Genomic DNA, 13774 nt, shown 5'->3' with positions numbered 1-13774 from the left:
GAGTCTGCTCTTAAACCATTTAGGAAGATTCTTCCCCAGCACACCAGGCATGTGCCTTCCCCTTGTGTCTTCCCACTGATCTCCATTTTCACTTCTATCAAACAGAGAGCAGTGAATTATTTATTGCACTGCTTGGCATTACACACGGGAGGGGAAGTCTGGAATTTGAAGAGCACAGATTCCAGAAAACAGGAAACAACTGAGGATCAAGGCTGGGCACAGCCTGAAGGCCCACGTTTATGACTATAATAAAGGATAAGGCAGAGATGAATGCAGGGCTGAGCCAGGCTTGGTAAAGCATCAAAAGAAAGGTGCAGGGGGCTAGAACAGGCTTGAAAGAGCAGAGAAGCCGACTAGGCAGATGATCAAGAGTGTATTTAGCATCCTCCCTGCCAGCCCTGTGGATCTGAGCCAGGACATAGCTGTGCTGGAGCTGTGCAGGGCAAGGACAGCTCCTGGAACTGAGCCCCAGGAAGCAGGAAGAGCTCACTTGAGGGGCTTCTCATCCCAACCAGGACAGGCATCAAGAACCCAACAGGCTGAGCAATGCCACAGGATGAGCCTGTCTCTCACAAAGAGCAGGGCTGGCAGGGACTGCAGGCTCACAGGCCTCAGGGGTGTGTGCAGGACACGAGTTCAGGGACAGACGAGCACTCACAGGGCTGAGGGGTGCTCTCACTCACTTGCTGAAAAAGTGACAGACAGGAAAAGGGCTGCACAGAGCCAAGCCAAGAGCCTGACTCAAGCAATCATTCTCTTCTATAACAGATTGGTGTGGTGCTACAGGGGCTCCTGCACAGAAAATGATGGAGATAAAATGCAGTATTCCCATTCTGCAGGTGGGACAAGCCAAAGCACAGAAAATGCCAAACCACTCGATGGGATACATGCTCTGTGTCAGAGCTGTGAATCTCTCTGGCTACAGCGACCTTCCCAAGAAGCTCCCTGTACCATCTCCCTGAGGGAGGAAAACAGCACCAAGAGGGGCAGCCCTGCTCTGTTTTAACTCCCCTGGCACAGCCAGGCACGGCCAGGCAGGGCTGACCCCGAGCACGTGGAGCCACACACGCCCCAGTCAAGGCACACTCTTGTTTTCCAGCCCAGCCAAGCAGACACTTTCCAGGAGAACAGCAAGAAATTACCAGGCTTGCCTTCCAGCTATTCATTACAAACTAAAGCCTCCCCTGCTCCAGCCTGACCTTTCCACAGCCCACGCTCACCCCGGGGCTCTCTCCTATCTTTGAAGAATCCCAGGGAGTTGAGAAGAAGGGACAGGCTGGAGGAAATAAGAAGCTCCACAGCAGGAGACCTCACTGCCAGCCTCTTTGTTTCTCATCACACCAACGTTATAAATAGGCAACAACACCAAGGGAGAAACTAAAATGGAAATCTTGCATGCATTTCTTAGAACCAGCAATTATCCTTTCATCAGTCATTACCTGGAGCTGTTCTGGGGGGAGAGGCTGAGGCTTATTTTAACACCTGGTTCAGGTCTAGGCAGAGCAAGCACAGCCTCTGGGAAGATTAAGCTGTTGAAGCACAAGGGTCATTTGTATGAGATGCAAAGAACAGGCAGAAACAACCTCCTGAGGCCACAAAAGGTGCCACCATGCTGAGTGACCTGCCCAGAGCCTCCTGCTGCCCTGCTCCTCCCTGTGCTCAGCCTGGCAGATGTGAGGCAAGGCAGGTCTTTTGGGATTCAGATGTTACAAGTGAAATCCTACTCACCCTGGAGGACTGATTTCAAGCAGTACTGGTTCATGACTTGACTAAACATAAGATACAATTAAAATTCACATGTCACCAGTGATTTACCCACACCAGTATCCTGCACATCTTTTCCTTTAACAGCAACCAACAGCAGCAGCAGCAAAGAGGAAAGAAATTTCAGCCTTGGCTGCTCTGGAGCTTGGCATCCAATTTGGCAAGGCTGTTTGAAAAGGAGAGGATGGCTCTGCCCTCACTGCCAGAGGAGACAGATCCCCACTTGATTAACAACCAGACACTCCCTTCCCACTCACCTGAGCTGCTCCCACACAGCCCTTGGAGCCAGGAATCTGGTGGGAGCTGGCAGATGGCCCTTCCCGACCTTTCTGTGCTAAGTGAAAGCAAAAATCACACTTTATCAGCACCAAAAAAGGAAAAAAAAATTCAATAGCTGCTGGTCCAGGTCAGGGGAACCACAGCTTAGAAGAAACAGAAGAGACTTCACAGTTAAGTTAATTTAAACAATAAAGTGTGAAATAAACTGGGAGAGAAGATCCATCCACGTGGGCTGGGTGCCAGCTCCCCGTGCTGCACGCCCTCCCAGTCACACCTTTGTAATTCTTCTTCTGGGCAAGGCAGCAAACGAACACCCTGCTTCCATCCCACACCCATGCCAAGGACAGCAGCACTGACCAGGCTCTGCAGTTAAATGTAGCCACAGACCATCTCAGATCAGGGAGCTAAAGTTCTGAAACCTACAAACAAAGATCCTGATCTATTTTTGAGGGATTTGATAACAATTGGAGAGGACTCTACACAGGAGAAGAGACCACAGGCTCAGTTGTTGAAAGTAAAAAAGATTTCTGCTCAGCCTACGTAATGTGCTTTATTTTTAATGCTGCTTTGCTCCAAGAGCCAGAGAACAATTTGGAGAAAGAAGGTCTTTGTTAGAGATTTTACGCCCCAGCCCTTTATTTAAGGTGCAAAAGCTCACAATAAATGTCACTAAGCTCTCCTACCCCTTTCCCACAGTGGTGCCCCAGCACAGTGAGGACCAAGGAAGAGTCATTACCAAATAGCTACTCCTCAGCAGTAAGAGAAGTTAAGAAAAGGAAAAACCAATAAATGCAACTTCTTTTCCTCCTTCTAAGCCCAAAGGGAGCTGCATTTCAAGGAGTTCTGGAGGTCTCCAAAGGCAGAGGCTTCTCCTCTCTCCTCAGCAGAAGTGAATGGATGTCAGTGCTTCTGTCAGGCACTGCCCAACTAAATACCTGTGGGGAATCAACCAGAACTCCCTGCACAGCTTCAGTCTGAAATCCTGCTGCTCTCTGGTGTCACCAGGGCCAGCAGAGGAGGCAGGGGGAGATGGGGGCTGCTGCCACCTCCCACTGCAGCAATTAACCTCCAGCAAGCACTGGCATGAAGCTCCTGCTCTTGCATGACTGCAAGCATTCCTCCCCCAGAGTTTATCATAAAGCATCCATAAACATCTCAAGGAAGGGCTGGCCTGGGTTCACCTTCATGCAAGGAAGATGTCAGGCTCTGGCAGGGAGCCAGCCATTCATGTTTCCCTAAACCTTGTCAGCTCTGACTCAAGTGACCTTTTTAGGGGGGGGAAGAAAAAAAGAATCTTCCATCACACCCCTTCCTCCCCCTCCACCCACTGTGGCACTTAATCACAGCAGGATCACAGGGGACAATTCCCATGGTGGCTGTGAGTCATGGTGTCCTGTGCCTCTGCTCTCTGCACAGCCCCTCTGCAGCAGAGGCACGTTCCCATTTCAGCTGCCTGGAGGCTCCAGGCAGGACAGGAAAGAGCCTGGAGCTGAGCAGCAGCACAGCAGGTTTAGGAGCCTCTACCACAACGGGGATGCTTGCCCTCCAAGCCAGGCAGGACAGCCACTTTTTGGGATTTTGACAAATCCAGACAGTCCAGTGACAGCAGTGTCCTCTCAGCACAGAGCACCCTCAGTTCTATCCAAAACCTGAGCTGAAGCTCTATGGCTTCATATGGTGCCACGATGTATTTTACACCAAATTCATGCAGTGGCCCAGCCTTTATCCTAAATATAATAAGCACAAGGTCATGATTAAAAGCAAGAAAAAAAAAATTCCTCTCCATACTCCTCAGCATCTCCTAAAATCCATTTCACTTTCCTCCCTGGAGCTGTTTGTCATATTTCTGGCACTCAGACCTGGGTCTGACATGGAAACCTCCAAGTGACTTTTCATCCTCTTGCAGTCTTTCTCCCCCACCCAGCTCTGAAAAGCAAAATCACTCCTCCCCAAGGAGGCAGGAACAGACAAGGTATGAGCAGGAGCAATTCCCATCCCAGCAGATACCTGGACACTGCCCCATCCCAAGCCATGGTGGGAGCCCTGATCCACCTTGCTGATGAAGCCATTAAGATTAGGCTGTGAGGAGAGTGTTTAATATCCTCACACCAGCTGGGTGGCCAGCCCAAGCCATTCTGGAGCTTATTTGCTGGCTGTGAATATTCCTCCTTCTCTCCTTCCCACAGGATTTTAACACCCCTGTGAGGAGAGCAAGCTCTCAGCCAGCAAAAAGCAAAGAGCAACAGGCTGCTTAATTAACTGCCCCTCTCCCAATTGCCACAGCCTTGCCAAAGGCTGGAGAAACCAAATTCCAGCTGGTAATTAAGCACTTATGGCTGGAGAGGGATGGAGCTAGCAGGGAAGCACAGCAGCAAGGGAAGGGGCTGACACCACAACCCCCTGTGCCAGCCCTGTGTGCCCCCAGTGCCATCAGCACTCCTGAGCCCCCAGAGGGACAAAAGCTTTTAGTGGCTGTGAATCCCTTAAATGAAACATTAATTGGTCCAAGAGCTCTCTGGATTGATACACAGAGCAAGGAGAGGCTTTGTTTGCCAGCCAGAAAAAAGCCCTGCTGTCAGACATGCCTAGGAGGGCGTTGCTACCTGTGCCGTTCTCACTGGTATCCAAGGAATTTGGGAAGCCTGGATGCCAGGTACACTGGCCTGATCCTGCACCTGCCCTGCTGACCACACTGGGTCCCAAGAATCTCTCTCTCCTCTATCCTTTCAACCAGAGTCAACTTCAAAAGGAGGAAATTGGCGATTCTCTAGCATTTAATCTGTTTCTATTGCCCGACCCACCAAAACAAAGGAGTTAAAAGCAAAGGACTGACTCTCACCAGGAGCATAAACAGGTGATTATAGCAATTACATGCAATGAGGCCATGTAGGAAGGGGAAGCCACTAAAACCAGCTGAAGATTTATTTAGGCTTGTGCTGCTCTTGGGACCAGCTGGGTCTATCCTGTATTGCAAAGGTGACGGGGAAGCAGAGGGTCTGTGAGCCCAGAGGAAATCCACACCAGGTGAAGCATCTGCCACCAGCACCACACATGCAAATTCTGATAGCAATCCTGCAGAAATGATGGTGCAGTCCCACCTCCCTGGGTTCTGAGGGCAAACAGACTCAGGAGAGAGAATGTCAACGTAGACCAGCTCAGTTTTAACAGCACCCAAGTCCTCCCAAATTATTCCAGGCTCTGGCTCCCAGCACAGCAGCTCTGAAGGCTGCAAACCCCCAGGTGAGCCAAGCCCAGCAGCTTGCAGGCACAGTGCAGCTGGGTTAGCTCCGGCCTAAAGCCAGAGAGCTGCCAGGGAAAGGGACAAAGAGGAGCAGAAGCTCCATTGCAGGCTGGCCCCTGGTCACAGGGGGAGTGAGAGCAAAGCCATGCACCCAGCAGCACATCCCTGCCAGCTGGGATGTTTCTAAAAGACAGACACAGCAGATGCCACCTCTGCTGGGGAGGGCTCAGCTCTGGCAGGCTTTGCCCACACAAAGCTGCACTGCGATGGAGAGTACAAAAAACAGCATTTAACTCTGGCCAGAAAAACGTGGTACAGAGCAGTCAGGTATCACAGCAAGTCAGAAAATATAGGGGTTTCATTCAATTCAGAAAATACAGCCTGCTAATGCAAATCAAGATACAGAAAGGTTTGTTTGCACCAATTTAAAGTGTGGGTGCAAAAAGGTACACAAAAAGGCTCAAACCCCCCCCAGTGTAGAATCTGGGCTGCTCAGAGCAGCATCCCTCCTGAATTTCAGATATGCAATGAACACTGACAAAGGACCCCAGACTCAAAGGACTGGTTACCAGCAGCAGGAGTGTCTGAGGGAGAAGCTGCACTGCAATGGAGAGCAGAGGCTCAAACTCCATGGTCAGCAGCTCCTGTGCCCTGGTCAGTGGCAGATATTTCTGTGCTGGTACAGCACAGCTTGAGACAGCTGGCACTCATGCAGAGACCAAATTTATGAAGGGTGTTTGGCTCCAAAGTTTGCAGACTCCAAGTGAGCGCTACAGCAAGGCAGGGAGCAGAGCAGAGCCAGTCCTGGGGACTCACTTGAGGCATCTAACTGAAGGGTACACTATCAACACAGACTGGCCACCTACAAATGTAAATCTGGAGTCAGGCACCTTGCAAATTGCACTGACAAATGAGCCTTTACTCTAGCAGAGAGAGTGAAAGATCCACCTGTGAAGTCACTGTAAAGTTTTGGTGTCTGAAAAATCTCAAAATCCCTGCAAAACAAGGCAAACTCCCAAAGGGGCTGTGACTCAGCCCCCAAAAGGCTGCTGAGCAATCCCAACAAACAGGTCTCCTGGGGAGAGGTGAGCTCCAAAACTGCCCCATCCCACAGACTTCTGTGACTTGCCACCATTAGAGGGCAAACATCCAGTGTCACCCTTTGTCTGTTATAGGAAGACCTTCAGCAGGGACTTGCTGTTTTTTAAAAAGTTGTAAACACACCAGTTAAAAGTTTTAGAGCCTTGAATTTCTCAGGGCTGTATTCTTCCATTTTGGGATGAGGCTTTGTTAAGCGTCCCCCCAGAGGCAGGTACCCCCTAAGGGGAATGGCAACTACAAAAAGTGATGAGTTTCCACAAGTGACTCAACTTTTATCTAAATAGTAACAACAAAGAGCACAATGTAGTTAATATGACAAACAGACAAGAAGTTTTTTCTTCCCTATTTTAACCAAAGCCTCCTGCCCTGACATTAAACAAGTGGATGTTGTTCCACACTTCCAGCGAGATCCACTCAAGGATTTTAGCAGCAGAAGAGCAGTTCCTCACCAGCACAGTCTACAACATGAAGAAGAAAGGATTTGTGTTACCTGTCCAAGGTCCAGGGTGACGTTGACCTGGTTGAACTCCAGCCCCCGGGAGAGAGGGGGGCTCTGCCACCAGCGCTCTGTCCCATCGATGGCATTTGTGATGGGGTGGGCCTTGTTGCTGTTTGCAGAGGAGCAGATGTCACAGTACTGGCCCTGGAAGAAAGTACAAAAACAACATTTAACTCTGGCCAGAAAAACGTGGTACAGAGCAGTCAGGTATCACAGCAAGTCAGAAAATATAGGGGTTTCATTCAATTCAGAAAATACAGCCTGCTAACGCAAATCAAGATACAGAAAGGTTTGTTTGCACCAATTTAAAGTGTGGGTGCAAAAAGGTACATGAAAAAGCTCAAACCCCCCCAATGTAGAATCTGGGCTGCTCAGAGCAGCATCCCTCCTGAATTTCAGATATGCAATGAACATTGACAAAGGACCCCAGACTCAAAGGACTGGTTACCAGCAGCAGGAGTGTCTGAGGGAGAAGCTGCACTGCCATGGAGAGCAGAGGCTCAAACTCCATGGTCAGCAGCTCCTGTGCTGGGGCTGCCCCTCACACCCACCCCTGCCCAGCCCAGAGATCCTGCCCTGAACCATTCAGTCATTTCTATGGTCTCAGACTGGCAGCTCCTCTGCCCAGCTCCCTGCAATCTGTTTCTTGCCCACCTATTCATCTCACAATATAGCTCTTTCAGCTACACTTTCAAGCTTAGTCTTGCAGCCAAGTTCCTTTTGCTGATGATGCTGCAATGCAAAGCCAGAAAGGGACAGCCCCAGCTGTCAGCCAGCCAGGGACTGCCACCACTTCTCTGCCTTGCTTTTGTGGCCCGGGGTGGCTTTGTCAGCTCCATGGACACGCTGCCAGAGAAAACAACCCCACAACTTGAACAGCACCTCCTGAGCAGGATCAGACAAAGACCTGAGCTGTTAGGGGCAATTCTTTCTCTCTCATTAATGGACAAATGAATCTGACCCACGCTCAAAGAAACCTGCAAAGCCCCCTGAAAACTGGCAAATTGTTATGTGGAGCCACTGTTGTGTCACTTGAATTGCTGCTACAAACAAACAGCCTGGAAGGGAGCTGTGTTAGAGGCAGTTTTCCTTTTAAAGGCAGAGTTATCCCCAGGCAGGAATGCTGCCCTTGCCTGTCCCAGCTGCAGCCAGCGTTAATATTGCACCAGGTACAAGATCTCAAGACAGGCAATCCCCTTCCTGCCCCTGCCAGGGCTGAGGCAAGGCAGGGCCACTGCAGAGCATGTGATTCTCCAGATCCTCCAAACTCTGGAGGAATCTCAGTGCAAAGGAAACAGATTTCACAGCATTATTCCCCACCACCACGTGCTTTGTTACTAACAGGCATTTATGCAATACAAGCTATCCTGAACAAAACCACTTTCAAATTAATTCCTCCAGAGATGTGAAAATAGAGATGGGCAAGCACAAGGCCAAAGAAAGGGGAGCTGAAACCATCCAGGTAAGCCTGACATAGATGCAGGGAGCACTCAGTGCACAGAGAGGTCACAAGGCTGGTTTGGACATGCTTTGAGCCAGGAGGGAGAGCAGACCAGATAAAACTGACCCAACTCTTCAAACCTTTAATGGGAACCGGTGCAACAGGTTGTGTGGAAATTTCTGCTGCACAACACACAACACTGAGGTGAGGGGGAAGTGAGGCAAGGTTACAAAACAGGGATAAATAACAAAAAAAAAAAAAAAAAAAGAACTTTCATACTTTAAATTCTTGCCACAGATGTAAAAACCATTTTGAACCCAGACTTCACATTGATGGGAGACAGTCAACTCAAGCTGAGTAAGAAGGGAGTAAAAATTAGGATCATCTGCTCCACATTTATAATGCTGCTGTTGTCCCTCCCTGGGCAGCCTGCTGGGCTGGGAACACATCAACAGCTGAAGCAGGTTTGCTGTTCAAAGGCTGATTAGCCTCTCTGATGCACCAGGTGCTCATTAGTTGTTTCATTGGAGCCAAACCTAAACCTGACCAGAATCATTTCCAGCTATTTGTATTTTAGAGCAGCTCAGGCTCCTGCACATTGTGTCAGGTTCTCTACAGGGAAGTTCTGACATCAGCAAGAGGATTTTAATTAAAAAGCAATTGTGAGCAGCAGGCTTAGCAGAGACTGCAGGTTGCCAGAGCAGTAGAGGCATGGACACTACAAAGGTGTCCAAAGGAAGAACCTCAGCAATGCAAGGAGTTGCAGGGCAGCTCAGAGAACATAAAACTGCCACTATCAGAGCAAACTGCAGGGAGGGAGAGATAAGGAGGAGGATTGAATGAGGGGCAGCTTCCAGGGACCTGCAAGGCCTGATCTGCTCAGGGCACTGGGAGCTTTGAAGTTCCCCTGAGCATAAAGACCAGCTGGGCACCCTGCTGGCACCTCTCTCAGGGGACACAGGTGGCTTTGTCCCAGTTTATCTGGCCCTGCCGGGACCCAACACCAACTCCCCTCTTCCTGATTTATCAGAAAGCCACAGGGAGCACGGGGCTGCTGGGGATGAGGTAAAAAGGGCAGGAAATGGGGTGTAAAAAGTACTGTCTGAGACAAAGTGCCTGCTTGCAGGCTGCTCCCAGGGCTGTCCCTGCAGATCAGCCGCTCACACAGAGTTAGGCAGGTGCTGTCTCACCATGTGTCTTTCCTGTGGGCAACAACTTGTTCCAAACCTGTGTTTTCAGCCCCAGTTAAACCACTGAAATCCAGCACTATCATAGGTGCAAACACAGAAGAGACACCTACAGAGAGGCACAGCAGCAATTGTCACCTGGAGCACTGAGAGCCCTAGGCTGAGCCAGATTCCTTCTGCCACCACCAGACAGGACATGGGATAAAGAGGCACCAGCACAAATGGTGACACTTAATTCTGAGATATTCAGGGATGAAACAGCTTCAGATTCCACCTGTTATCAACACCTGGAAGAGTGAGAGGGCCAGAGCTGTGGTCAGTGCCCACACTGCTCGGGCAAGGACAGCTCAGGGCTGCAGCTCAGTGCTGTGAACAGGCTTCTGAGGAAGGCACAAGCAGCACTGCCTTGAAATCAGTCAAATTTATTGTACATTCTTAAATTGTGAGGTCTGTAATTGCTTTAATTAATGCCAGTAACCTGCCTCACTGCTACAATCCTAATCTGAAATAATAATCTACAGCCCTGCCCCACCCTGAGGAGCAGTGCACCATCCCTGCTGGCTCTGGAACAGCCCCCAGGCACAGGGTGGGATGGGGAACATGAGCACACAGCTCTCTCTGCCTTTGCAGACTTGTCTGTCTTGGAAGACAGCACCTCCAGTAAAGCTTAAACAAAAAAAAAAAAACCACTCTCTTCTGCCTTATCCTCCAGACATTATCACTAAGGGAGGGCTGACCCACACTGAGGAGTGCATGTGACAAGGGAAGCAAAGCTCCAAGGCAAGTCTCTTTCAGCACACCTCAGCGCTGCTGTGCCTCACATCCTTCCAGACTGAAAAGCCCCCCACAGTTGGAAATGCACTCTTCTGCCAAAAAGCCCTGAATAAAGCAAAGGAAACTCCTTGAAAAGGTTTACAGCCTTCCCACAAGCTGTGCCAAAAGCACTGCAAGTGTCTTTAAGGCAGTTTACTTCAGAAAACTTAATGATTATTGACATTTTAAGACCACCATGTTTAAAAGTCAGTGAACTCCCTTTTCTGAAGCCTTCTGTAATGTCAAATTAAACCAGCAGAAAACAGAGAACTGACTCAACTAATTTATTAGACAACTATATTAATGTTTATCCCAGGTCTTTAACCAAGCAAATGTCCCTTCACCACCACAGCACGTGGATGTCTCTTGCAGGGTCCCAAGTGGCATTTCTCCAGTATTCCTGATGAAAACTCCTTATGCCACAGCACATCACACAGTAATGAGCAGGTGAATGGAGGAGGGCAGGGGCTCTGGGCTGGTGGGACACGCAGGCAGTGAGGGCATGCATGTGGAGTTCATTATTGCTGTTTCAGTCTGCTCAAATTGAACACTTCCCTCCCACCTCCCTCCTTGCTTTAGTCACCCGGTGGTGCCAAGACCCCTAAAGGGGATGAATTGGGAACTCTGACCTCTGCTCTGAGGCCTCCTGTTTCCTCCCCTCCCTCTTAGGTGCTGCCTGTGGTCATGGAAAGGAGCCACTACAAAAGGAATTTTCTAAAGCTTTCAGACTGAGTGAAGCCCGCTGGCCTGGGAAGTGGTGCTCAGATCAAAGCCCCCCTGTGCCAGAGCTGCACAGGGAACAGGAGGGGGTCGCTGCAGAATTCCACATCTCAGGAGTTGTGTTTGGCACTGGGGGGATGCTGGGGCTGCCCCCAGAGCTGGTACAGCCTGAAGGGTTTATTTCAGTCAGCAGCATCCTTAATACTGCGTGTCATGCTGAGCTAGCAGGGTGGCCAGAGCACAGATGGACACACGTGGAGTGATAAATGCACACCCACATTTGCCAGCTTTTCCAAGCAGCCTTATCCTCCCCATTTTGTTTGGCACATCGTTCACACATTTGTTTGCACGCGCACAGAGCAGCAGTTACTTCCTCACCTTTCCTTACTCCTCTGCCTCACTGGAGGCACAATTACTACATCGAGGTCCCTGTAAGCCTGCTACTACTGGGACTTCAGGCAAAACTTTTTCTTTTTTACAGTGCAGTGAAGTGACACATGGCTTTAAAAGGTGGCAAAGCTCGCAGGAGGATACGTCAGGTTTTTGCCATCCAGTGACATCTTCAACCATTTATACTACACAGCCAGCAAAATTCCCTGTCATAACCACACAATAGCTGGGAAATTCCTAGTGCAGCACTAACTCAGGAGAATGTGGGCCAGAATGAGAAAAATGCTTCAGAGACGATCTTGTAACAAAGCCGAAAAGGCTGAGAAAGGCTCGGTCCGAGAAATTAACAGTATTCCTTGTACAACAGGGACAACAGCACTGCTCCCCTGCAACAGGTGAGTGGCACCACGGCTCTCACAAGCAGCACGCAGAAAACGCCGAGCAGCAGCTGGTGGCTCCATGGCTGGCTTCAGGCTGCAGGAGCATTTCAAATCAGAGCTGCTCTTCCCGGCTTGGGCTGCCCTCGGGGGGACACTGCGTCTGGAGTTCCTGCAACTAAACCTGGTGTTTTACAAGCCCCTTTACAACTGTTCTTTCCTCCCTTCAAGGGAGCCATGGCTGTAACACTGCACTGCAGCTTTTACTGTCCACATTCCTGGCTGCAAGCTCCCTCTGGGCAGCTTAAAATGGGACCCCTGAGATAAATCACCTGACATTCGCCTGTAAAATCCACTCTTGTTACTTTCCCCTCTGCTCATCCCAATGCCCCGCCGAAGGCACGGAGCTAAAACACATCAATGTAAATATTATCAGTTCAAGACGCACCAAAGTAATCACTATCACATGCACCGTAACGATTCCCTGACTACCAAAGGGAACTTAGGGGCTGGTTTGCCCGGGATTTTATAAACACAAAGAACCCAGAACTTTATAAAGAACGCCCCACGACCCCAGCGAGCCGCGTTCCATGCGAGCAACTCCTGGCAGGGCGAGAAGAGAGCCCGAACACGTGCGTGCCCCCAGCCCCGCTGCTCCGGGGGATGCCCCGGGACCAGCCCTCGCTGGTTGTTCCACAACCAGAGCCCCCAGCACCGACCCAGCCGCGGTGCTCCGCCCGGGGGATGCGTGCGGACACCCGCGGGGAGCGGGGCCCTGCCCGCCCAGCCCCGCTGCCCTCGGCGGCGGCACCGGGGGCGCACAAAGGGGGGCTCGCATCCGAGCGCACCCCGGCCGGGCTCCGTGCCCTCGTCCCCCGGCCCGGCCGTACCTGGATGGTCTGGTTGGGGTCCCCCCCGGCCACCGGGCCGCCCACCAGCTTGCAGTACAGATCCTCCACGGCGCGCCGGCTGCCGGCGCCCGCCGCCTCCTCGCCGCAGGTGGCGGTGGCGGAGATGCGGGTGCCCTCGGCCAGGTTGAAGTAGGGCGGGTGGAGGCTGTGCCCGTTCACATCGCTGGGGAAGGAGGCGGGCGGCCGGGCGGCGGCGGGCAGCAGCAGCAGGGGCAGCAGGAGCAGGAGCCGCGCACCGCCCCGCTCCGCCGCCTTCGCCATCTTCGCTCGGCGGGGCCGGGCAGCGCTGCGGCACCGGCTCCGCTGGCCCGGCTCCGCTCGGCTCTGCCCCTCTCCGCCGCCGCCGCGCTACTTCAGCCCCGGCTGCGGGGAGGGGCCGGGCGGCCCCGCCGCCCCGATTAACCCTTTGCCGCCTCGGGAACCCCCCGGCCCCGCCGCCCCGGTTAACCCTTTGCCGCCCCGGGAACCCCCCGGCCCCGGCGGAGCGAGGGGAGGCCGAGAGGGGTGAAGGATGCCGCCCCCTCCCCAGGGAACAATGTGCCCATTGTGTCTGCGGGGCTGCGCTGCCCGCGGCGGCTCGCTGGGGTTTTAGTACGGTAAACTCCATTAAGCGATAGATCGGGTTATCTACAGGAAAAACTCGATTACTGATTAACAAAACAGGGGAACTGGGCTTGACCAAACCCAGTTCGCGCTCCTCGGGGTATGCTGTGGGTTCTCATTTAATTTGGGCAGTGAAAATTTTACTTCCACTTTCCCCGGAAAGGATGGCTTTGGGGAAATGACTTTACCTTCTCACCTAAGGGGGAAGGAAGCAGCTCAGCGATAGCCCAACTTTCTCCCATCCCCTGGCTGCCCGTGGACAATCCCTCCGTGGTGTGACACATGCACCGTCAGCTCTTTATATGCTGCTGGGGGGAAGACACTTTACAGATAAAAACCTGAACATAAATACAGAGCAACACATAAATTAACTCATCAAACCACTGCTTTGATTTTCTGGCAAACACAGACTGTTTTAAAATCCAAGAATTAAATAATACACATGAAA

The 13774-nt window shown here is 51.4% G+C and overlaps 1 protein-coding gene across 3 annotated transcripts in view; it reads right to left on the bottom strand.

Annotated features, from left to right (window-relative positions):
• LAMA5 (laminin subunit alpha 5) overlaps window positions 1-13046 on the bottom strand; it is an 89635-nt gene extending 76589 nt beyond the window's left edge. For all 3 annotated transcript variants that reach the window (XM_059862387.1, XM_059862388.1, XM_059862389.1), the window contains exons 1-2: window positions 12703-13046; window positions 6876-7028 (exon numbers count right to left, since the gene is read on the bottom strand). In XM_059862387.1, the coding sequence (XP_059718370.1) occupies window positions 6876-7028; window positions 12703-12984 (435 nt within the window). In that variant the 5' untranslated portion in view covers window positions 12985-13046. The remainder of the gene's footprint in view (window positions 1-6875; window positions 7029-12702) is intronic.
• Window positions 13047-13774: the final 728 nt, after the last annotated feature.

The sequence above is a fragment of the Haemorhous mexicanus genome, chromosome 18, assembly GCF_027477595.1.
Source record: "Haemorhous mexicanus isolate bHaeMex1 chromosome 18, bHaeMex1.pri, whole genome shotgun sequence".
Classification (NCBI taxonomy): Eukaryota; Metazoa; Chordata; class Aves; order Passeriformes; family Fringillidae; genus Haemorhous; species Haemorhous mexicanus.
The sequence above is the reverse complement of the archived record's forward strand: the minus strand, read 5'-3'. Positions and strand labels throughout refer to the sequence as shown.